This window comes from Pieris napi, chromosome 7 (assembly GCF_905475465.1).
Source record: "Pieris napi chromosome 7, ilPieNapi1.2, whole genome shotgun sequence".
NCBI lineage: Eukaryota > Metazoa > Arthropoda > Insecta > Lepidoptera > Pieridae > Pieris > Pieris napi.
Window position 1 is genome coordinate 1,251,112 of NC_062240.1, and position 27,048 is coordinate 1,278,159.

The 27,048-nt window shown below is 31.2% G+C and overlaps 2 protein-coding genes across 4 annotated transcripts in view; one reads left to right on the forward strand and one right to left on the reverse strand.

Moving 5' to 3' along the window:
* Positions 1-1,227: 1,227 nt before the first annotated feature.
* On the reverse strand, positions 1,228-7,327 carry LOC125051154 (fatty acyl-CoA reductase 1-like). Its single transcript, XM_047651329.1, has 10 exons — positions 7,085-7,327; positions 5,845-5,961; positions 5,647-5,769; positions 5,246-5,371; positions 4,555-4,699; positions 3,544-3,645; positions 3,153-3,339; positions 2,635-2,741; positions 1,738-1,867; positions 1,228-1,628 (listed from the first exon to the last, which is right to left on the reverse strand). Exons 1-10 carry the CDS (start codon positions 7,157-7,159, stop codon positions 1,391-1,393), a joined length of 1,350 nt encoding a protein of 449 aa, XP_047507285.1. The 5' UTR covers positions 7,160-7,327; the 3' UTR covers positions 1,228-1,390.
* A 5,223-nt stretch (positions 7,328-12,550) lies between these two features.
* LOC125051109 (gamma-aminobutyric acid type B receptor subunit 2) overlaps positions 12,551-27,048 on the forward strand; it is an 81,736-nt gene continuing 67,238 nt past the window's right edge. For all 3 annotated transcript variants that reach the window (XM_047651261.1, XM_047651262.1, XM_047651263.1), the window contains exon 1: positions 12,551-12,726. The gene's annotated coding sequence lies outside the window, so the exon portion shown is untranslated. The remainder of the gene's footprint in view (positions 12,727-27,048) is intronic.

Below are 27,048 nucleotides of genomic sequence, written 5' to 3' on the forward strand. Positions count from 1 at the left end.
TTAGTCTTTCACAGACAGAATTGATGTGCACTCTTCAGGACATACGGTCATATATTGTAACCCCCAGGTATTTGTGGTTGTGAAATAATTCTAAGGCGTTGCAGTTGCAGTTGATGGATTACGAGTACGAGTAGAGTGTGTAGAGTCTATAGCGGACAAACATAACTAAAGGTGTCGCCACCACACATTGTATAAATATATATATTTGTTGTATAATTACAGCAATTACAAATAATGAAATTTTAACACACGGTGTTTAATATTTATTTATTACCAACCATACAACTAAGTATCTTTACAAGTTATATCTAGGCAGATGCCAAAAATTACGAATTATACAAAATTAATGAACCATAACAGAACATTCAATGTCGCTTAAGAATTCGCCCTTCGAACATACAAATGTACAAAATTTCGGAGACATTATTAAGCAGGCGCAACACCTATTTCCAGCGGACCAAGTGCCATATACTCTTTCTGCCCCTGGGAACCGCGAATATAATTAGTTTCATCATAAATGTCAATTTGGTTACATTAAAAGAAAAAAACTGTGATGCCGGCCTTTTAAGAATAAGTTCACTCTTCCCTTGGACCGACAACTTCCTGAGAAAGTAGCCGTACAGGTAGCAGTGTATAAAGAGTATCCCTAGTTATCGTCCGCATAGTAATGAATGTTGCTAAGTTGGTATCAAAACCGTGTAAAATTCTGAATATTCTAAACCCAGACTGACGAACTAAACTCGAGCATGTTTCTGATCAACGCATTAGACAGGATTGTAATAGCTTTGATGTTCGTAAACGTTGATGTCCTTTGAAGGTCAAATCCTAATCTGATGTGACAAACGGGCCTCATATTCGCGCTTAACCTAAGTATTGCTCTTTTGACGTGATAACGTCTTTAAAATCGTTTTAGTCGGGTGACATGTTCAGAAACTTGTGTCACACCAAAACCTCACGAGCGCGATCGCAGGTAACGAGAGAGAGACGGACCGATCTCCCGTCTCATCTCGAGCGCTGCCAGTCATTCCGTGAATGTATGAAGAAAAATGTATATCATAGTCGAATAAGTAAACTTGTCATTTTACACCCGAAATTTATCATCAAAAGTGTGAATAAAACGATAGATGTAATTTAAAATTTGAAAAAATTGTTATCTTCATTAATTCCTTACTTCCCAAAAACTTATTTCACCAATAAGACGTTATCACGTAAACATCTCGATCGTAAACCTACTTTACAAACAACCAATATTTTTTCTCTAAATCTACAATTTAAATAAAATTAATATGAAATATTGTAAAAATACACATTACTTCAAATATAGTAAATAGAATGGTATGCGCTGTTATGCTTTACATATAATGATAATTATATAAAAATATACTATAATCTACGCAGATGAGACCGGATCTTCCTTAATCAAATATTTAATCATTCCGTCGAAGTATATGGAAATATACTCTGACCAATTGATTAATGATGGGCTAAAAGGGAAGGTTTTTTGATCACTCGGGGATAGAGATGCGAAGAGACAGTAATTGTTCATCGTGCTGAACTTCCAAGAGTTTGTCGTGAAGATTTCTAATACATCGCGGACTTGTTCTATTCTGCGCAGATGTTTTAGGTATCTGAAAAATTAAATTCGTTACATCGCATTCTAAATAATCTACGCGAATAACTAACAATAATAAAAAAATATGTTTGTAATATTGTTTATAATAAATGGAAAAAACATACCTAGGCTCTTTTCCTATCATCCATAAGAAAGCGTCAGCCAGTGTTAAAGGAGAAGTTTGTAAGACAGCCGATAAGAAAACCAGTAAAAATTTGGAGGTTGTAAAGTAAACTCCAGGAAATGGTAGTTCATCTGAAAAAGCAGAAAATATTTTACTGCGACCTCGAGGTTCGTTGTTCACCTCAAAACTTCCATATTTAAAAGGATTGAACCAATAATGGACCGTGTTTATACAAATGTTAGGGCGTATTCGTCGTTAATCTTTCATGTTGATGGTGGAGTGCGCTTTTCACGTAGACACTCTTATTCACAACTTGAATATGAGTGAATTTTCAGTTTTTCCATGGCGCCATAAACTACCAAAATTTCATAAACACAAAAACGGCTTTCGAATAAAATGTATTTCGTTTCCAATTGCGTAGTGATCTATAGATTATTAAATCACACAACCTATATGATCAGTTAGTACCCTAATAAACTAATTAGACTATTTAAAATATTTAATATAAGCAATATAGTTTAATTGAGCGTACCATTTTCCACTCAGCTGTCTCATTAGTAAATTATTTATAAGTTGTTTCTAAGCTAGAAAGTTTGGCATGGTCTCTAATGAAAAGTAAAATAGTGGTTTCCAGTCATTCAGGAACCAAAATAAATAATAATAAATGTGTAGTCACTCCACCCAAATACAAAATATAAAACTTGTTCATACAGAGAAGGTGTAAAATATAAGACGTGTGTAAAGGACGCTGATTTCTATAAAGAAATAATCAAATCATACGTCCGAAGCCAAAACTTTATTTTCTCGTAATATATGAAATCGTAGCCACGCTCCATTACATATTATACTCTCTACATTAGCTCAATCTCACCCAGGTTTGTAGGTTTTTAATACTCACTAAATTTATTTCTTTTACAACTTATTGAGGTCAGATATAATAAGTCCAATAACGTCAAAGGTTTTTCTGTACTTGTAGCACAAGCGTAAACATTTACACTTTGTGGCCTGAAACATAAAAACGATGTCTCCAAAAGCTGAACTAACTTATATTTCATTGTACCTCAAACACGATTATAAATTGTTAAAATATTCTCCGTTTCATAATACTTAATCCAGCTGAGGCCTATAATAGATTAAAATGATTTCGGAAATAAGTTGCTAGCTAGAAAAAAGTTATTAAACCCTTTTATGTTTCTTCATGTCCAGCGACCATGACGCGATCAAGCCACTTCAATATTTAACTTCAATTCAGATCAAGCTTCATAAAAAACAAATTTTTGAGATCGTTGTTTCAAAACCCTACTTTGAACTAATTGACTATATGAAATATGGGAAATGCAACACCAATATTATGGATTATTATTAATGTGATTTCTTTGTTTAGATTGAACATTTTATGTAAAATTTACAACTTACTGTATTTTCTTTGTAGCCGCTACAATTGTGAGATTAACGACATAGTCGACTGGTATAAGATCCAAAACGTTGCATCCGTTCCCGGGAATAACTCTTAGTATGCCTTTGTTGACGGATCCAATAAAACCAGTTGGCCCATTCCAATTATCTATCCACCCTGGGATCGGTTCTGATAGACTTGCAGTTACTAGAAAGGAAAAAATATTGTCCTCTATAAAATATCCTGGCTATTGAGCGCATAACTAAATTTACAATTTTGTTTCCTACATACTTGTGAGAACCCAATCGAATGATCATTCCTCTAACAAATGATTATGACAAATTCATACTTTTAGCCCAACATTATGTTCTTTTCATCTCTCATCATCTTATTAAAGAATAGTCTACATACCTATTGACGGTCTTATAATAATAACAGGAACATGACCATGTTTTTCCGCCAACAAAGCCTCTACCATTTTCTTAGAGAATGTATATGTGTTTAGGTCATCTCCTGAAAAATTTACGTTATGAAGTTTTAAAAATAAACGGATTCACTTCAATACTAGTATTCGATAAAAATGTTTTATATTTTACATCGTTTTATTTTTAATGATAAAGTACTTAAAAATCAGCATTTGTTAAAGCTTTAAATTCCAATTTTGAAACAAAAATTCAATACGGAATTTTAAAAGAAAAACAAATTAGTACTTAACACAGAATGTTGTACATTTTAACAACAATATATCAATAATGTGTTTAAAAATATTGAAAGTTTAAAAATGTACCAAAAATTACCAGACTGAAAGTGTACCAAAATAAACTAAATTAGTTTTACGGAGCCCAAATTAAAACAAGCGGTCCCGACAGACGTCCTCTACAGACGTTTAAAACGTTTTTAAGTCTGTCATACCATTTTTAATAAATGAACGGCTAGACTGATGTTACGACTGATAATTATTCGTGTTTCTGTTTGTTGCGTTTTGTTCTACAAGGTTTTATGTTACGTCCCACGGAAACAGGATAAATATATATAATAAACCCGTCCGTCTCCTGGTTCTAAGCTATCTCCCCGCCAATTTTCAGCCAAATCGGTACAGCCGTTCTTAAGTTATGAATAGTGTAACTAACATGACTTTCTTTTATATATATAAAAGAAAGACATAAATAAAAAAATTAATTAAATTAAAATACTTAATTAAAATATTGTAAGAATATATAATAGTTTTAGTCCCAATTATCAATATCATGCTATTTAATCCTTAAATAATAAAAAAATTACTTTAAAGGAACAAAAGTATGAACACATAAAAAAGTATGTACCCTAAAGTTTAGCTGTATTTAGCTGAGATCTGGGCCTGCTTTCTGAATATCAGTTCGAAATATTTCCACGAGATTAGGAAACTATTAATTATTGACTTACCCATTATCAATTTAGTTCTCTCTTCATCTGGTTGTTCTTCTATCAATTGATCAACCTCGCTCAGAGGAATTGGTGATGGGTAAACTTTCTCTTCGATAAACATACTGTGTGTATTTGAATACGCTGTTGAAACGTGAACTAGGACCTAAGTTGAACAATTGTAATGCTTTAGTTACAGTAATTATATTTTCTATACAATATATACAAAATAAAAAAACGTGTACAGGTAGTTATTGCACATTTAACCAAAATACAATTTGATAATATAACATAAACATTTTATTCATTCCAAATATTTATTATCTTATGATTCTTATATTTACAATTCAAAATATTTTTATTGAAACTTTATTATTTTTATCGACACTCGCATGCACAAAAACTGATCGTGCTTGTTTCAAGCGTATGTGTGCGTGCACGCTGGTAACCTGAGTGTACGTGCGCCAGTGCGCTTTGTGACTTATTGCTGGACTTTTATATATTATTTTGTAATTATTAAAACATTAAATGAATAAATAAATTTAAAAATGGTGGTTATTTCATCTACCCCATAAAATTTTTACAATTTAGAAAAGTGTATAATACACTACCGAAAAACATTTTATGTTTGAAATTATATGAGTTACCAAATCTGTCGTTCAACCAATTTTCCCTGTAATTTCAATGTAGAGTTCTATGACAGTTGACTTACCTCCAGCTTCTTCATACATTTACATAAAGATAATACCCTCTCGGTACCCTTGAAGTTGATGTTGAGCAATTCGTGTAGCGGTGCGACAAACTTGATCGATGCAGCCGAATGAAAAACGTATGACACCTAAGAATTTATAAATTTATAAATTTAACAAACAAAAAATCAGTAAGCCAAAACAAAATAGTTAAATTAGCCTTAATTAATAAATGTAAATACGGGATACATCGCGGCACAGGAGTTTTCATACACTGCCAACTTTTTATTAAAATAAACCAAATTTTTCTTCTAAATCGTTCTAGGCAAACATACTAGCCACTAGAACGATGCGGAAGTAAACAGGATATTAATGCAGTCTTTATATTCGTGTTTAAATTATAGCGACTGCAATACATACATACCTCATTAATAAGCGTTACTTTGTCTTCTGGGGAGATACCAAGACCTTCCTGACTTACGTCACCAACTATCGGTTCTATTTTGTCACTAAATTTCGCATTCTCTCTTTTAAGTCTTGAAAATACCTAAAATGATTTGGTTAGATCAACGCCACCGCTTTTTCATATTTAAATACATATTACTATGATAATATATCTTACTGGTAGCTCTAGCATAGTCTTAAGACGCTCTTGAACCGACAATCCCCGCTTCCCTCTAAGAAGTATGTAGACTTTTTTAACATCGGAACAGCTGTAGAGTATTTTCTCTAAGAGTACCTTTAAATAAAATATATAATAACATAAAGAATACCTTGCCGATAAAGCGTAAAGGGACACTAAATAATGGTACACAGGTGACATTATTTAGCACAATTGTAGCCAGTACCTCATCTGAGGAGTGAATATATAATATATGAAATTATATTTAAAAAAAATTGAATATTTCAAAATAATACATTTTGAAATATTCAATTTAATAACTATACTTTTTAAGATATAATTTGTACTTACAATTTTCTTAACCTACAAAGTAATAATAAAAATAATTAAAAATAAAATTAAAAAGTTTGGTCCCTGTGGCAGTGTACCTTTAACGCTGGCAGCATTTCCTCGCTATATTGCGATACTTATTCTTGAGCCAGGAAAGCACCAGTTCTGGGGTCACCGGTACTATCTACCAGGCGCCAACTTAAATCTTTAATAAGCGCCTGTGCACTTGAACCCAACGGCCCAAGAGTCTCTACTCCGAAGGGAACAAAATCGAAGTTGGAGGAAAGACTCTTATATTTGTGCCGTTTATTTTGCTTGTCCGAAGGAGGTGAGATGGGGTAAACGAGCAAGATAGCGGCGTATAATGTCGTTGAGCGCGGCATGGTGAGAAAACCGACCTGCACTCTTTTGGCAATGTAGGCCATGGTGTCCAAGTACTTCAAAGCCACAGGGCCACTTATGGGGAGTACATTTAAAATAGATTCCAAAGAAGTTTTTATAAGATTATCCAAACTAAGAAATACCGCTTGACGTTTTTTAGAAAGGTCTTCATCAATATTTGACACCGTATTTGATCTGATCTATTTTGCCATCAAGCCATTCTATGTATACAGACATAACGCACAACTAATATGTGCAGAAACTCCAAATTATTCATACACTTTGTCTTGCTTTTTTAGATGAGACTAAGCTAGTCTAGATTTTATCCGCAGTTTCCCTGCGTTTAACAAAAGAACCTTGGACATCGAAACGCGAATATTTCATCAAAGAAAAATATTTATCAAACTTTGTACATAATTATGATCTTAAGAAATGTAAAATAAAATACTTAAATAGGCGATTTAAAAGAGTGGCGAAGAAATTATTTATTTCCTAACATAATGTTAATACATAGTATAGATATACGTACTTTTCCCAAGAATCCTGTACAACCAGTGATAAAAATGCTTTTTCCGGCGTAAGACTCTGCCACTGATTGATACATCTCACACTGAGGTACAAACAGTTAAATTGAATAGCGAGTTATTGGATGTTATAAAATTTTCGTCTTTCCACTTCGGTTCTTGATCTTGAATTAAGTTTATTAATCGTAACATACAAAATTTATATTTATTTTTTGTCCATTGGGTCAAAACATTTTCATTGTTATAATATTCCCATGACATAACTTGTTCTATTCAAAAAAAATGTATGTTAATGATATTATACTATTGTTAAAGATATTTTATGGAAGTCACTATGTTATTAGTTATAAAAATAATAGTTATATTTTAGTAATTAAAAATATACAAAAAATAAACTCGTTAAGGATTAATACAAAAATATGTAAATATCATTCTAGTAGGTTCAGCGTGAAGTGCTAAAAATATTCTCAGAATAAACAATTTTTTTTTTATAATTCCATTGATAACAAAACAAATATAATAATTTTATTAATATGAGCAGTGTTGTCCATTTTAACAGGCATAATCCTAAGGCAGTGTTGGCCTAGTGGCTTCGGCGTGCGACTCTCATCCTTGAGGTCGTAGGTTCGATCCCCGGCTGTGCACCAATGGACTTACTTTCTATTTGCGCATTTAACATTTAACATAAACAGTAAACATCGTGAGAAAACCGGCATACCTTAGACCCAAAAAGTCGACGGCGTGCGTCAGGCACAGGAGGCTGATCACCTACTTGCCTATTAGCTTAACAAATGATCATGAAACAGGTACAGAAATCTGAGGCCTAGACCTAAAAAGGTCGTAGCGCCCCTGATCTATTTTTAATCCAAAGACCGCTGGTTCAAGTCTCGTTATTGCACTAGTGGTCGATAAGATATCTCTTTCAATGTGTGTTAATAACATTTGCTCGTACGGTGGAGGCAAACGGTAAGAAAGCCTAGTCTTTCACCCAAAGTCAACGAAACGCGTCAGGCAAAAGGAACTGCTGCCATTTGAGGCCAAGAACTATTTAAAGCGCAGTTTACTATTTTATAAGAAATGTGTAATAAATATATCATCTACTTGAATATAATCAAAATAATAATCTTATTTATATAAATGCATAAATGAAGTGCAATTAAATTAATTATTGTTCGTGTATTATATCAGTTTAGCTATTTGCATTTTTAAAATTATACCTATACAAGAGAAGGTGCAGCTAGGATTATTAAATGAAAACTACTTTACAGAAAATTACCTTAAAACTCTTAAACCTCACCATCACTATTCAACACGTAGTAATTTAAAAAACGAATTTCTTTTACCACAATATAATAATCTATATGGGAAAAAAAACATTAGACTATCTTATTCCAAGTTTAATAAACTTACTACCAGCTGCACTTCTTACTAATATTGCAAGAAACAATATAAAAATTTAAATTAAATAATATTACATAAATCAAACAATTATAAAGTATGCATAACAAACATTATGCTAATCAGACATCATCTTCATTTTATTCTTATTCGAATATAGGAATACACCTGTATTCGAATGAGAATTCTCGTCAAGAACAGGTTTCTTGCGTCGACTTACTGTGGAGCGTCGATACGATTTTACGATATAGTCAAAGTCAAAAGTCAAATCGTTTATTTCAATTAGACCATCTAAAATGGCACTTTTGAACGTCAAAAAAATAAAATATAAAGATGATTCTAGTTGCCCCTTCCAAAAGGTAGTTTCGTGTGGAGAAGAATGGGCAAGAAACTCCACACTTACTCTTTTAAAATAGGTTTACAATATTTTGTTACATTTGTTAAATAATTATATGTGAAGACAATGTACTCTTAGAATAAACTACTATACTAAAAAAGTTAGTATACATGTTCCTCACATATTTACAAATATCGAAACCGTAGAATATTAACATTAAAGAGTAATAAAAAATATTAAAAAAACACAACAAAACAGTGTGTGAGATACAAAAAAAAAATAAAATAATAATTACATTTGTAGCATTAAAGCAAAAAATCAGCAACCAATTTGATTTTGTCCAGGCTATAGAGCCAATCATAGGATTGTCCTATGGAGCAGGACCAGCATGTTTCCAAGCATTCTTATCTTGAATATAATCATCTAATTTGTAATATGCTTGTTTACAAAGTGTACTTTTAATAAAACATTTAAATTTTCGTTCATTTAGTTTTAAAATGTCACAAGGTATTTTATTGTAACATTTCACACAGTACCCCATAAATGAATTTTGAACTTTGGCTAATCTGAAAGATGGTTGAGCTATTTTATCTTTATTTCTAGTACTAAAATTATGTCTTTCATTTATTTTACTAAAAAGATGTAGATTCTTTCTTACATACATAATGTTTTCATAAATGAATTGGCAAGGTACTGTCATAATATTAATCTTTTTAAATAGTTCCCTGAGAGATTCGCAAAATATATAAAAACAATAAACTAGAAATAATAAATGAGAGCGTATTTTTGGTCACATATTGAAAAATTACAGAACGACTAAGGGAAACTGTTGACCATTATACGGTATTAGCTGCTTATCATGCATATGTATTATCTATACTTACATATATATGGATTTATAGCTTGGTGAATTTTTTTTTAAACAATTTGTGAAGCAAACTATCCTGATAGTTGCGTACCTTTGTTAAAGAAGCTCAACGGTTTATCTCTTCCCTGTATTCATATTTTTTTTTAAATGTCGTTTACAAAAACATAAACATTTTTAGGTCAACGAGAATGAGCAACTGTCAAAGTAGACATGGGGAGAAATTGGCTATACCAAAAATTAATCTGGAATTGTTTAGGAAAAACACCTTTTGTATGGCAATCAAGGTTAATAATAATTTACCAAATACGTTCAAAGATGTGCTACTTTTGGAAAAAAAATATTATTCTATTCATGATTATTTGTGCGAAACTTTATAAATAATATTAATTTGAAACGGAATAATATTTTTTAATGATGTGATAAAAAAAATATAAAATTGACTATAACGATAAGACTCATAATGTAATTTTAACTTCTTTTTTTAATTCTAACTTATACTAACAAATACGCACGCCATTGTGTGGCATTTTTTTTAATATAATAGGGGGCAAACAAACACCCATTTTTAGTGAATGCGTTGCCGGCCTTTGAGGGAGGAGTTAAGAGTTTTCTTAAAAATATATGTGTAAAAATAGTATTACCTTTACTTTGTTCTTTTGCAAGAAACAAAATGATTTTTTTTATTTTATTTATTACTACCGCGACCAAACCCGAATTGAATACATAATCAAACAGTCGGCAGTCGTGGGAACGAGTGTCAAATGATTACTTTAATTTCGATTGTCTTTAAGTTTCAAATGTTTAAAGTGATAATAAATTACTTTTTATAATAATGACCATGGAATCACCATTACTCTGGACTATTGAATAGTCGATAATTTATAGATCTAGATTGGCAAATACGTAAATTAGTCTAGTCGACTAGTTGAAAATGGTACAAAATAGAGATACTGTTCTTAAAATTATGTGCGATAGCTCATTGGATCCGGAATGACGTCTAGAAAAATGTTAAATTTCCAATAAAAAACTCCGAACTCCCGGAACTCTATCTCCATTATTTATAATTTTAATTTAACGCTGAAAATAGGTCTGCGCGTGACATTTTTAGGATGCGCGCGTGGCGTCAAAAGCGAGTACGGCACATTTTTTAGTTTTGGTTTAAGTTCCTCCTCTTTCAGAATCTTTTTTTGAAAATTCTTAAGTATTAATAGTTTATTAAATATTGGCAAAAAACGAAATGCCATTTTTTTTTCATCTTAATTTTTTTCATATTAATTGTTTATAACTTTTGCAATTTTTTATGTTAATATACGCTTTTGGCACATTTTTCTAGACGTCATTCCGGATCGCTATCGCACATAATTTTAAGAGCAGTATCTCTATTTTGTACCATTTTCAACTTGTCGACTAGATTAAATGTTTACAAATATTAAACCAAATTTTCAAACATAGTTTCAACATACCTTTTTATTTGGACATTAATTTAAAAATAAATTTAATTTTTTTTATTTTTTATTTGGACATAGAAAATTTTGTATAATAATATTTACTTATTTGTTTAGTAATATTTGTAATTTTAGATATAAGTCACATTATTTAAACTTTAATACATGTTTTGTTGGTTATATTTTTATATTTACCATTGTTAAAAAAAGAGTGGCGGAGAGTTTAGTTCCAGTTCTTCTCTTCCGGGTGGTAGGTGGTAAGGGTGTAGAACCCCTTGATTTAAGTAATGATAAAAGTGATGAGTAATGTTGAAGTAAAGATTTGAGTCTTCAGCTGGCAGTAAATGTAAAATTATAATTATTTCATGTATATTTATTTTTTGACGTTCATAAGTGTACATTTTGTTACCTATAGGAATAAATGATTTTTGAATTGAATTTGAATTGAGCCACACAAACTCCTATTTACTCATTGATGTAGAATTTCTGCAAATAAACTTCTGTAATGACTTAACGGCTGAGTTCGAGAGACAATCGAATTTCCGGTAAAACAGTGAAGGCACTTCCGCTTTCCGCTTTCAATTTCATCCCTTTTCACCCAACCCTCTACTGAATCAAGGCTGTTTTTTCATAAATATATTAATGGAGATGACAAAAAGTTTAGCTTATGACTACATTACGTTTATAACTAAGTGACAGTTATTTGATGACAAGTGTATGTCTGCGCTCTTTTTTTTATAACCTGGTATTACTTTTGTATGATTTATATAATTACAAATTAATTGATGTTCATTAAACTGTAGCCTTAAAATAACAAAATCAACCCAAATTGAAATAAAACAAGCTATATTGCTCGAAGCAATTTGCTCATACGGGTTAAGATAATAAATGAGATTTGACGCAATTTTAGATGAAAATTGACTTTAGGGGGTTAATTAGATTTCTAGTTGGTTGCTCGGATTCATAAAGATGAATTAGATTCAAATACTCATGGTATACTATATTATGATAGTTCGGTGTATGTCAAGTAAAGATTTATTCACGATTGTAGATAATTGAGACTACAAACTTATTATATTTTACTAAATTATCCAGAATAACTTCACCAGAATTAAGGTGAATCAGTGGAAAAACAAAACTATCAAAAATGCAGGAAATTATTGTATTGAAAAGCATTAGAGCTACAACAATGTTTTACATACCTTTATACAGGAAAATAAACGTCATCGCTTAAGAAATTTGTTGAAGATTCAAACGCACGACTGCAGGATTAAGAGTCGAGTAAATATTTATCTGGATATAATTCAAGACAAAGGCTCCTTAAACCTACCCCTAGTGGGGGATACAAAAGGTCTAAAATATGGAAATGACCGATATAACAAGTAGTATACCGGACTGAAATCAGCCTTAGTGTTACGATATTCCTCGTCGCGAACGCACGCCACTTCGCTACGCCGTAGACCTTACAACAATCACGCGGGAAAGTTTACATACTTTCAATGTGAATTTATTTTTGTTTGGATTTTATATTGAAATTTTAATGATGAATTATCTCGTGTGTTTTTTAATGTGTGTATTCGTTTATGAAGAATTAATATGGTAAGTAATTTTGAATATTGCCACATAAGACGTAAAAGCTATTGAAATAAACTGAATACAAAAAATAGCCTATTTTTGTTTTTACAATGTGTGTCGTATATGATGATGGTAATATTGATAATCCTATTGATGTAGTAAAAATAATACAATTTTAGTTAAAATGCAAAATGTCGCAAAATACTATATATTGATGAGCTGACCCGGCAAACGTTGTTTTGCCATGAATATTATTTCTAGGAATTATTTTTTTAGTTCAATATAAATAACTATCTACTCTAATAAAAAATAGGGGTTAATCGTAGAGGGGTGAAAATGAAGGGTTGTATGTATGCTGTATCATAAAAAAATAAAACCATAAAAAAGTTGTCTAAAAACTAAAAATTTTTTTTTGAGGTGGACACCCCGTCTCACTTTAGTGTTTGAAAGATAGATAGTAGCCGATTCTTAGACTCACTGAATATGCATAAAAAATCATAAGAATTGGTCGAGCCGTTTCGAAGGAGTATGGGAACGAACATTATGACACGAGAATTTTATAAGTAAATATTAATATGATATTTATTATTAATAGTGCAGCAGACAAACATCATTTATTTGCAGCCTAGAACATAATTTCCATATAGCTACATTATTAAATACGTTGCTAGACAAGTGCTTACAACATAATTAAGTATTCAAGTGAATCTCCACAGTTCATACTATTACCATTCTAGTTTTAGGCTGTGCCTGTTGAACATTTATTTACAAAAAATAATGTATTTAAATGAATTCTTCGTTTGGGTTGAAATTTTGTTTTGTTTAGTTTGACTTCATCAGTTAAATCTCATCAAACCAAAAATCTGACAAAAATAAGTGTTATATTATCTTTATGAATATTTTGATTTGTTTTCTCAATATAAATGTGATTGTGCTTTTGATGACATAAATGTTATATGATTCATTAGACAGTCATTATGTTATTATTATATTTTAATATAGTATTCGAAAATGCAATTAATACAGTACTTAACGACAAACGGGGTCTAGATAATTTCCAAAAGCTGTTAATGCTTTCTCCTCTTGTTCTTGAAAAACGTCCCTCTTTAGATAGATATTTAAAACTAAATTTGTAATATAAAATATCTTTACAATACATTAATCAAACCCAAGGAGTTATAAATTTTGTAATATAACATTATTCTGAGATAAAAGATCTGTGGCTTCATTATTTTATAAGCTACCGTAAAGCTTGCCAGGCAGTATGTATGTTAGAGCTGGCAAGAGTTTGTATAGTTAATTTAGTGTGAAGATATTGAGCTGCACTAAATGATTTAATATATGAGAGGGTGATAATAAAGAACCTAACAACCACTCAAAGTCAAAGTAAAATCATTTATTTCAATTAGACCATCTAAAATGGCACTTTTGAACGTCAAAAAAAAAATATATATAAAGAAGATTCTAGTTGCCCCTTCCAAAAGTGTGGAGAAGAATGGGCAAGAAACTCCACACTTACTCTTTTAAAATAGGTTTACAATATTTTGTTACATTTGTTAAATAATTATATGTGAAGACAATGTACTCTTAGCATAAACTACTATACTAAAAAAGTTAGTATACACCAGATTAGTATACACCTATTGTTGTACCGTTACATATAAATAGTGAATTTAAAATAAATACGGGATGTCTACACCTAGGTACGTAAGGTCCTAAATCCTACCCGATTTGGTTCATTAAAGTGGATTTTTTTTGGGGCAAGCTCACCACAATAATTGAATCTCTCACATACTACCACTTATGTACCTTTAGCTGTATCAAAAGGACGACGGTGTCATCAGCGTCAGCGATTCAATGTTCAATAAAATCGAAACAGCCGCAATTACATCCTAAAAGATAGATAGTAGCCGATTCTTAGACTTCCTGAATATGCATAAAAAATTCATAAGAATCGGTCGAGTCGTTTCGGAGGAGTATGGGAACGAACATTGTGACACGAGAATTTTATAAATATGATATTTATTATTAATAGTGCAGCAGACAAACATCCTTTATTTGCAGCCTAGAACATAATTTCCATATATTTTATTTCACTCAAGACTTGATGTAATATATAAACGATTTTATGCTGTAAAAGATTTTGGAAATTATTGTCTACGTGCTGTTTATATCTGCTCAAGGAAGCATTTACTATGTGATTACACCGCTACACGCCGCAATGTATTATATTGACTTACCACCTGAGAGTGAAGAGGTATTATACAGTTTCTATGGCATTAAATAACAATCAACATTCTAATTAATATAAGGCTATGTCTAAATCATAGAGTCGTTTCAGTTAAAACATTCCCCTACCTATATTTATAAATCGAAATAATAAAATAACGCTGAATAATGAACATAAACTATTACAGCCGAAAACAATTATACCTCATCTAAATCTTTAGAAAAACGTTGAAACGATTTAATTGATAAGAGACTAAGCTTTTCCAATAGCTTAAATCCCCGAACGAAAATTGAATGTTTTTATTGTCTTACAAGATTAAATGTCACGGGATACTTCGAGTTCTATTTGTTTTGAAAAAGTATTTTAATCGGTTTGTTCATTCCTCAAAGAATTTTATTGTTTGAAATATTTAATTGAATCTACATTGTATATAATAGAATAAATAATACATTAAAATTGTCATGTGTATTCTTAGATCAAAGTCTAATTCAATCAAATATTTTAATAAAGTATTTGAGGTGGGAGTGAAAAGAGGTGTTGAGTATATAATTATACGTGAATATATATATATATATATTTTTAAACAGGCAAACATTACTTAATCTTATGAAGTTTACAGTAACGCTGTTTTCATAAATTTATTGTTTGTGCGTTAATTTAATAATATATGATAAATAATAAAATATTGTTAAGTTAAATGAAAACAGTTTATCTTAATTTCATCGCAACGGAATTGAAATCTAACTTTACATTTGCTAACAACCAACATTGAAATGCTCTCGGGAGTTAGAAACAGCTCGGCGATTTTAAAAAGTAAAAATAAAATAAAAACTTAAAGTTCGGTCAACGATAAATTGCAAAAGCAAATATTGCACCGACATGGTTATTTCTGTTCTATAAAAATGCAGTTCTAGCATGTCTATTTATCTAGTTAAAATATATTTTCAATAAAAAAATCGCGCAAAAGAAATAACAGCTGTGTAGGCATATTATATGCCTGATTAAAAATTATTTAAACTGGTCATTTGCCGGTCATGATAATAGCATGTGATTTCCAATTCGATATAAACAACAAACTCTTGATCGTTCAATTTAATTGATATTTACTTTAAACTTTGATCTCATATCCAATTTAATTTAAGCTAATACTCTCCAAAGGTCTATATATTAAAGCAGTACCATAAAACTCATAAGTGATCGCGATGGGACGTTTTGATACGAGATTTTGGATAAAACGCTGTCTAACCGCTTGGATAAACCGGTTTAGGAAAGGGTTTAACTTAATTACTTTTTAAATTTACTACACTGCCTGACTAAACATGCCATAGCTATTTTAGTTAAATTTGATTGACATTGTAATCAGTTAAAACCTTTAGCTTAGTGGCTACATGGACTACAAGATGTCTTTAACTTAATTCCAAAAGCCAAATAATTTTGGTTTGTAGATAAATAAAAAACGGATTATAAACTTAGATTTATAAAAATAGTGATACAATCCAACATCATGAAAAATCTTGCTGTAAATGTTCTAAAAATCGATAAAGTCCAAAAACAACTCTACTGATTCTGTAAAAGGTACTTGAACTGATATCTCCTAAAATAACAAAGCACTCCTAAAAAGAAACAACTTTTTATATAGCTGTCGTAAAGTGGGTAAAAATAGAATATTATTATTAATAACCTCTGTGTAACTGTTTGAGGTATCAACGTCGTGATATCAACGTCGTGATGACGGTCGTGATGTACGATGTATATCACGACGCTACGAGAAAGCTCTAACGTAGCAACGTCTTGTAAATTGTAGCAACATCTAGCTGGACTAGATAATTAAAGTTGCCGTAAGCACACACGCTATCCAAGTTTAAGGTATCGTTTCAATCAAAATTCAATTATAATAAGCATGTTTAATATACCTACCCGGGCGCCAGTGAGCTATTACACAATTAATACAATTATTAATGATTATTATTTATGGTATGGCATATGAAAAACAACATGTCATAAAACCCAACAATAAAAGGGGCAAAAGACCAGAATTGCAAAATCTAAGGTTATATCTATAAAGTTTTGTGCTATAATTAAATTAATGTTTTTGACTTTTGAATATTATGTTACGTTTGAGTGCACGTTAGTCTTAAGTCTGTCTTTCCCTTCTGTAAGTAGTGTTAGGTATAGGAAACTTGCTTATGTTAATTATCCTTTTAGTAAATTAAGTTTGTTTTGAATTACTTATTAGTCTTAATTTAAGCTAGATCATAAAGTTAAATAATGTCTTTATGCAGAGACAATTTATAAAAAAAAATACTTTCGAACATTAACGCTTTGACTTAAGTCATTTTAAAGAAAGAAAAATACTGAATAAAAAAAACTTACTTCATGAAACATATATTATTTCTTTTATGGCATAGTACAAAACATATTGAACTACTTCTTAAAGTGTAATTCATAACATACCTTAAAGGCAATATTAATGTATTGTATGTACTAATATTTTTTAAAGATGAAAATTAAACCTTACCTTTCTCCTACAAACCTGGCTATTTTAAATTAATGTTGAAGAATTTTTGCGATGATGGCGTATTCGCTACAATGAAAAATTTTATAACATCCTTGACGACGCCACATCCAATTTATAAAGTGCAACAAGCTCAAGTGGTTGGGACAGAACCCCAAGGTTCTTACTGAACACACAACTTGGTGGCAAGATAAACTAGACCGAGGCTGCGTTGGTGGGATATAGTTGTCAACCACAAAAAATAGGTGTTCGAAGTTGGTCGCAAGAGTCACGAAATAGATTGCGATGGCGAAATATATATAAGGAGGCTAAGGCCCACAAGGGGCTGTAGACTGATGATAGTGACCAAAATAGGCAGAAGTGAGTGGCTAGTGTTATTCCAGAATTATATTTGTTAAGTTATAATAACATTCTGTGGCAAGGCGATTTGACCTACTGAGGGTTTACGACTTACTGCATGCATTTAAAATTCATGTCATGTAGAATATTATCACTAGCATTTCACATTCATTAATCATCGTAGAATAACTTTTAATAACTTACTCTATCCACATATATTTGTTTAACACTTCATTAAAAGAAATCAGTACAAATAAAATAATTCAATAAGGAATGGCACCTATAAGGTAAGATAAAATTAATAAGGTGAACGCAAAAAGTGCAAAGCTATATAAGATAAACCTTAGTCATAAAGAATGTAATAAAACAAAATTAAAACTTATATAGACAATGAAAACGACACATGAATCCCGAAAATTTCAGTTAGTTGTTAGTACAAAAATATAGACCAAGTCGGATCCATACAAACAAATCCTCATGTTTACAGATACTACAAAAATAAAAAAACAAAATTTTCACATTATTGGGCGAGGATCTAGTAGAGTAAAATTAGCATAGGATTACGAGTATGTAACTTGTTAATGGAATTCGTATTATTTGTGTATATTATTGTTTCTTCCATAGACAAATATATCCACGGTTTAAGCTTATACATGTACATCTATAACCTCACTCACAGAATAATGTCTAAAAAATTTCATAAAATGATGTATTCGATCGCACCGTTCCGATGTCATTTCGTTTTACAGTCAAAATCTGTTACGACATCGAAGGGACTGCTCAATGCTCATATTTAGTCGTAAAAACCGATAGTCATAATAACCGATGACACTGTATTAAGTACCTAATACAATAGAATTCAGCCGGCACCTTTAATTTTTTGAATATAACCAGTATGTTGTTTTAAACGATGTCGTCGTAAACGGTTTTGACTGTATATTGATTTATGTATTCTATTAGATAGTTAAATTTAATCGTAGATAAAAATCGATTCATAAGCCGAATCAAACCTAAAGAATGTTATAAAACAGGTAATAAAAGGAAACAAAGGAAAAATGGGCCGTCTTACTGCCATAAGGTTTCTTCTTTAGTTAACAAAAATGCAAATCTTTTTATACTGTCATTCTGTCTTCTGTTGTAAATATTTTGTTTCATACATTGTTTTTCACTTTCATCAAGTACTGTATATTATATGGGATAGTTACATTTCGAATCGTACCCTCTTATGCTGTACCAGAAATCAGGATTAATTTATAATCGAGGGTATAGGTTTACCATTGGTGCATTGGTACGTTCTTATTAATAGATTTATATACTAGCTAAAAGTTAGTCAGTGTTTTTTATTGACCCCTATGCCCCCCGAAAGCACCTCCGGCAAACGGGCAGCAAACTTACCAGATGTTAAGTTAATCACACTGCTCATTCTGCGAGTGCGTTACCGGCCTTTTAAGAACCGGAACTTTTCTTGAAGGACCGTAAGTTGAATTGGTTCGGATATACTTCAATGAGCAGCTGGTTCCACATACTGTTTATTTAATTCAAACACAATTGTTTCAGGCCTCAAACCGGGGTGTGACAAAAAAGGAAACGCGTTATTTGATTGTGTTTGGTCAACAGAATCTCTAGTCCGACACGAACATATTCATTATGTCCGTTGTCCAATCACAATTGATGGCACCGTTTCGGTTTCTACGTGCATTTTAGATTCCCCCTGATGATTTACTATCTGATACGAATAAGTACTATAAAGAGTAAAAAAGATATTTGGTTCTTCATAAAGGGGTTTAGTATAGATATTTGGTGCCTGGGTCATCGGAGTGCTTTAAATAATAGAGGATTTTAGTTAATTGCTTTGTAACGAATTAATGCTATGTAACAGTTGCAGAAAATGCTTACGTCTGGCTATACTCTCGGGGCGTAACTCCGACGATTTAGGAAATCACCACGCTTAAGATTAAGATTAAATTAAGAAAGCCTGAGTGAGCAAAATGTCAATTGGCTCGTAAAATAGATATAGATTATTTATAATATTTTTTCATCAGTAAAGATTCCCGTGGTATATTGTAATAAATGACTAGATCTTTATTCAATGCAAATGAAATTGAACGGCTACAATTGTATGAATTCTTAGAGCGCTGTGGCCTAGTGTTTGAGCATGTGACTGAGATCTGAGATCGTTGGTTCGAACGTGTGCTCCAATTGACTTTTATCACTATGTACGCATTTAATTCTGGTACGATGAATGAAAGCATCGTGAGGAAATCGGCATTATTTTTCCACAAAAGACGACGGCTTGCATCAGGCACTTATACGTAGTCTATTCGAAATAATCGCGAAACAGCATAAACAATAAACTACAAGCTCCCACCTTTTCAGAATGCCAAATCATAAAATGATTGCTTCATGACTGATTTGAGAGCGACCGCCGATGCGAAAACCCCTGTGTGAGTTCGAAAAGTGAGTTAAAGAATCGCAGGGCTGATTCACAAATCTGTAGCCAAGTGTTGTAGCACCACTTGGGTTTGAAAGTCTTTATATAGTTGTTATAGACGCGATGGAAAAACAAAAAGAGGAAGACAGAGCAAGAGAAGGGCAGACGATATAAAGAAAATAGGAGGCACAACTTGGACAAGAGGATCTATCAGAAAAGAATAGAAGCAGCTGGAAGAGGCCTATGTGTGACAGGACACGCTGATTACGTAAAACGGGTCATATGACGTTTTATTTTGTAACTTATATAAGTGTTAATATATTATACTGGGTGTCAGCAATAAAGGCTTAGTAATAATAATAATATTATAGTCATTATCTATATATATAAAAATGAAACCCGTTTTCCGTTGTCACGACATAACATGAAAACGGCTTGACCGATTTGTCTGATTCTTTTTTTTATAATATTCCTTAAGGTACGAGGATGGTTCTTACGGAGAGAAAAATTTAAAAAAAATGAGTGAAACAGTCCAAAAACAACACTTTTCTATATTCCCATACAAAGTATTCGTAATAATATTTAAAGGCAATTTGAACTTTAATACTATGTTCAATGTTAGTGGAGGGGTTCCGGGAAGTTAAATTTTTATTTTTTGACATAATGTATTTGTTGTATTATTAACTTTTTTTTTTATCTTACTAGCTAGACCGGGGTCCCGAATAGCAGAATAAGTATTTAAAAAAAATAAAGAATCGACTGTTAGGCGGTACGATGTTCGCCAGGCCAGCTAGTAGGTTATAAAATAATTATAGAATTGGCACAACGCGCTAAATTCCGAATAAATGCGGATCTCTAAGCCATACCTGTGGAAAATCGTACATTTTCATTGTGAGCATTGCTATTGTATCGCAGTTTTGTTTTCATACGAGTCATTGTTAATAACAACGAGTTTTTCAATTAAATTATTTACATTACTGCTCGCGAATGGTTGACCTTCTAATTAATGTATTATACAAAACTAGATATATTGCTATATGTAGTATTTTAAGTTATGTTAATGATTGCTTTTCTGTAAAATAACGTTTAAATGAATTTAAAATGACGCTTAATTTCCAAAAGACAACATAGGTTGTGTCAATAACGTTTTTTAAACAATAAACTAAATAATAAGCGAACTAAAACAATAATATTAGCGTATAGCAAAACTATCACCGGAAATTAGATAAATAAACTGGTAACTAATTGAGTGGAAAATTATTTACTAGTTATGAAAATGGCGTATAAACGATTATTGTTTAATTATCTGAACAAGACACATTTTACATAAATATATAAGTATTATTTCTGGCTTTTAACAACTTAACAGCAAACGTGGTGTTTCTAGTAAAAGCCCTTGAAAATTGTTTACTGCGAAACATTCAAAACATGAGGTAAACCTTTGATTAAAGCCCTTAAAGAACTTTTAGGAACACACTTATACAAACAGAAGAACATCAATGTTTACTAATAAACAGATGAAAGTAGCTTTTATTTCGAATAATATTTCAAAAATAATTTCTCACCTTTACCCAAAACATGTCGCGTATGACATTATCATCCAATATTAATGCATGATTCATACAAAGTTTTATTAAGAGTGGCCACCCAGTATATCTTTTTATACAAACGCTCGTACGTAATTATGGCGTTGTAACAGATACTTCTTTGAAACTTTTGAACTAATAGGCACCTTGTGCACTATATCTAGGTTTCTATCAAAACGCAAAATCAAAATTTTAAGAAACAAATTCAGTACAAACCTCCAAAAATCAGCCTTTTTGCACAAATTTTTATATGAAGTTTGGGCGTTTATAATGTACTCATTAATTGTAATCAGAAAGAAATATTTGCATAGAAACCTTGCAAATGTAATGGAGTTTCTAAATGTAAAACTTTTTTTTCATAATCTTGTAAGGCTTACGAAAAAACACGTATTTCTTGGAACAAGTTTTATGAAATTTCCGCACACTATTTTTCTTTCAATGTTATCGCGTTTTCACTTGCTGACATTGCGCTGGATGAAACAACAAGCTTTTTGGCCATGCTCGCGTTGACGTTCGTCGGACGGGGAAGGGCGCTCTTAAGGGTAAAATTTTTAAGGAACGTCTCAAAGATTTGCAATTAAGAGACAGTGAGAAGGGTGAATTACCTTTTAGAAATTCAATTTTTAAAATTAAAATTTTGTAAAGAGAATTTTTGAAATATTAGCATTTTATATTTTATGTAAAATAATTTATTGAAATCTCTAATGACGACTTGTAAATAAAAATGCCACGTGTTTTTATTATTGAAGAAATAAATTAATTTTTTTTTATATTATTTGTTTTAATTTTCGACACTTAAAATTTAATGACAATTAAATACCTAACATATCATTCTTTTTCCATACCTCTAAGTCTCGGAAATCTAAAGTTTTAGATTTGTATAAATATGAACAAGAGTTAAAAATTAGTTTTCCAAAGAAGCTTTACTTCTGGCATGTGTACTTTGTACGCATGCACTTCTTAATCTATGAATATAACATAATATCTCGGAATGAAACTTATGAGATACAATGCCTGAATAAATAATTGAGTACTGCTTAAAATTTACATTTATAAGTATCTACGCTTAGCGAAATCCTTGTTTTGTTTAGTTGGGTATAATACGAATTTTGAATTACTTTCGAAGTTTCTGGTGTGTGGGCGATGACTACTGAATATGTAAATACTTACGCTCTATACAACTTTAGAAATTGGTTTTAATAAATACATAACATATATAACTAAGTGGCTTTTCATAATACACATAGGAAAAGTTGATAAGATGATATTTTTATTAATAAGTATTTTACGTGTTTACGCCATTTGCAGGTAAATAAAAGAAATTCTATCAAATTTAATAGTAAAGACATGCACCACAAAGAAGTCGTAAATAAAAGAAAGAAAAAAGGCAGAATAAAATGTGGGTGGCAAGAATGGAACTTATCAATAAATTTTCTTAATTAGAGATAAATACAAATGCAAATAATAGGAGTAATATGGCACATTTCAGTTTTTTTATTAAATAATAAATGGCTGTTCAATATGATTTTCAATACGTTTTCCTTTGTTTGCAATTAACAATTAATTGTACATGGAATTCATCGATAGGAAACCAACCAAGTATTTATGTGTCACCGTATAAATAAAATGATCAAAGAAATGGAAGCAGAGCAGAAGTTCATTTGATATAACTGACAACAAAAAAGGTAAGTTTTGAAAAAATATGAACGTCCTTAGAAGTGGGTTAGGAAAATATTACACTCGCGTCTCCGTACAAACCCTAGCAATTTTAATATCAAAAAAATTCAGAATACATGAATTTCCCCAGTATATAATATCACACGGTAAATTTTTGTCAACAAATCTTTTGAACGTGTATAGTAGTTGTAAATTGCCTGCAAGTCGCGTAAGGAAAGTGATGTTCAACTACAATATTTCTGCAACCTATTCAAAGCATAATAGGTACTTGTCTGACTTTGTCGCTGAAGAAACTAGGTTAGGTTAGAAGTTAACTTAGGTTTAGACTGGAATTTTTGTTAGTCTAATAGCAGTTGCATTTTTTATTAGTATGAAATTTACTGGTACACTCAAGCTTTTTATGTCCATTACCTACTTAATCTTACTAAACTCTTTTTTAAATACGGGGGCAAACGAGCCTACGGAACGCCCAAAAGGGGCATTATAATTACATATATATATAATAAAAAGAGCAACACAATAGTTACGACTGTGATAAATGTTTCTGCCTTTATGGCAAATAACCCTCCGACGCAACATAAAAAACCTTGTCATTTTAAGCCCTCGTATAGCCAGTTACATAAAATCCCGGATTTGCATTCTACCCGCTTCGTGACATTTCTATGATATTCATCTACCCTCACATTAAAATTCCATTTGTCAAAAGGAATGTAAAAGGGTATCTTGAGAACAGGTTGACCCTTTCAATGGCCTAATATCGTTTTAACTGGGCATAGGTATGTTAGTTTAAGCACATTTAATGTGAGACTATTATGCAAATAATGTTTACGTAATCGCGTTGTTATTAAGGTGTGTTCACCAGCTTTATATAGATCAATGTTTCTTCTATGGTTTAACTTAAAACTTGGTCATAGTGAAGAAAACAGCTGTTGATTTTAGATTTAAAAGTCAAGGACACTGGGTACTGGCTAATCACTAAGAAAATTGATCAAAAATATATTCGGACGTGGACAAAACCCTAATAGTGTCACCGAATCTAACGATTTGGTATGCTATTTTGTAGTCAAGTATTAATAGGTCCTATACTATTAAAAAGAGTGGTGGAGAGTTTATTGCTAGTTCTTCTCTTCTGTTCTACGCCCTTGATTTGAGAACTGGGAGTAAATGTAAAATTAGAAGCATTAAAGATTTATTTCTTTATTGACGTTCATAAGTGTACATTGTGTTACCTATATGAATAAACTAGCCGTTTCGCGCCCGCTTTGCTGGACGAATTAAAATAAATTTTATGTTTCATTATTTTATTTTTTTTCATATTTTTATTATTCTTCTTTTTAACTTCCCGCTAAGAAAATTGAAATATTTCGAAAATCGAGTTTTTAACAGATGTTGACGTTTAGAGGTTCTAGGAAGCCTCCCCGAATGTTTCCGCGGTGAAGTCCGTATGGATAAATTTTCATAATAGTAAAACAGCAATAAAAAAATGAAGGAACGTTGGAATTTAATAAATAGTGGTTTAGGCGTGATTGAGCCTCAAACGAAGACCATTTTCATTATATATATATAGATTATTTTTGACTTTGACTTTGACTAGGATATAGCCTTCCAGGAAGACGTAGTGATGTTTGTAAGCTATGTGGCAAGTTCTCAATAATTCTACTAAATAAGTACATTCCTGGCAATGAACTAGCGGGCACCAGCCGCAACCTTTTTAGAAGTATAAAAAAGCTTCATTCTTTATACTAATGTGCTGATGGGTTTGTCTGACACATTTAACAATAAAAAATATGAAAATGGCTAGTTATAAAAACGAAAAGCTGTAAGGTGTCTGTAATGGTATTAATTAATCTTATGTTTTATAAAACATATCTTGAATAGAAATTTAAATTATTTTTTGCTTACGAAACTAACTGGTTGAAATCATACGTTTTAATGCTACATTCTAAGACTCATTCGTGTATCCCTAACTATAACTTTATACTTCATCTTCGCATAGAATCAGACAGAAATAACTTAATTTTTACACATTTTGTGTCTACTAACCTTCCGTTAATAGACGTTAATTCTTTGAGCACTCAAGCAGATCTCCCACAGCCAGCTAGCACTAATTAAATTGCTGACTCACCCATTTTTCACTTCTATAAACTTAGCCTTGGCAAACGTCAAATGTCAGTTGAAAATATGCTTTATTCAATGGGGGTACGGTTCAAATTGTATTGGTTTAATGGATAAAATAGGCCGGGGTTGAAAAGAAGCACTCTTGCTTGAAGTGGTGGTCCTAAGCTTTGTAAGGCTGTTCACTGTTATCGTAAATCAAAATAAGGTATTTTATTCGCGAGCATTTAAACTGCCTTAAAACAACACCACCATTTAAATTGATCTAACTCCTAAATACCGTGTATATGAGGAGAAAAGTTGACGCAAAAAAACAACTACATGAAATCTTACACTCCATAACTTTATAGATATTTTTGTTTTCATTTAATTTCATTATTATTAATTACTTAAGATGTCATGTGGAACAGGGTTGCAGCTCCTTACAAAAAGAGTGGGGGAGAGTTTATTGCCAGTTCTTCCTTTTCGTTCTACGCCCTTGATTTGAGAACTGGCAGTAAATGTTAACTTAGAAGCATTAAATATATATTTATTTTTTGACGTTCATAAGTGTACATTGTGTTACCTATATGAATAAATGATTTTGCTTCTGATTTTTTTTTAGTGAGAAATGGCAATATCGCTTTCGATTCGTAGAATGGCGTAACCTAGTGATTTTCTACAGAGCGATTAAAACGTTGAACATTAGTTAGTTTCTGTATTTTTAATAATACAAGTTTATTTTATTTTGGAATTGAATGTGATAATGTATAAATTAGTTTGTTTTTACAAATAACTTAGCAAAACAGTTATCGCATGGAACATGTATAATTTCAATGTAAATATGTGATGTGTTTAAACTATATTTTATCCTTATTTTTTTTAATTGATACTGTACAATTTCAATTGAATTACACACACACACACTTAAATTAATACTGTATGTATATACTTGTTGTTCAGTGTTAGCCTTACCCTACCTTGTAATCTTGACTCTCGTATTTCGTATCAGACCTTTAAAATTTTCCTTCAATTTAGATTTTAATAAAGAAAATGAGTAATCGGTTGGCATAAAATGGTAAACTGCTCATTTAGCCTTTTTTTATGTCTTTTATGATTAAAGTTTACCAATGATTTAAAATTAGGAACTCATTTTTACTTTTATTCATAAAAAATGTACGTATTATTAAATTGATATGATTGATAATGTAATGTAATATGTAATGTAAACTTCTACCTTTAAATATAAGATGCACGCCATTATTCGTGGTAGATTTTGCGAAGTTTAGATTGTACCACTATAATATTTTTGTACAATATTCTTGCAAATAAATTATTATTATCGCAGCGTTAATTTTGACTGAAGAGAGGTGATAGTAAAAGTTTACAGAAGTCAAAAAGTTGAAGGCAGAACTGTGAATTTTAGAATATCCGCCATTTTGCATTTTTTGTGGGAGTCCAAAACCGTTTACCA

Coding starts and splice junctions, on each gene's coding strand:
- LOC125051154 (XM_047651329.1), bottom strand. CDS start 7,159: ATGTATCAATCAGTGGCAGAGTCTTACGCCGGAAAAAGCATTTTTATC. Junction 1,868..2,634: donor TTGTAAAAGAAATAAATTTA/GTGAGTATTAAA, acceptor CTGCTTTTTCAG/ATGAACTACCATTTCCTGGA. Junction 1,629..1,737: donor ATGATAGGAAAAGAGCCTAG/GTATGTTTTTTC, acceptor TTAATTTTTCAG/ATACCTAAAACATCTGCGCA.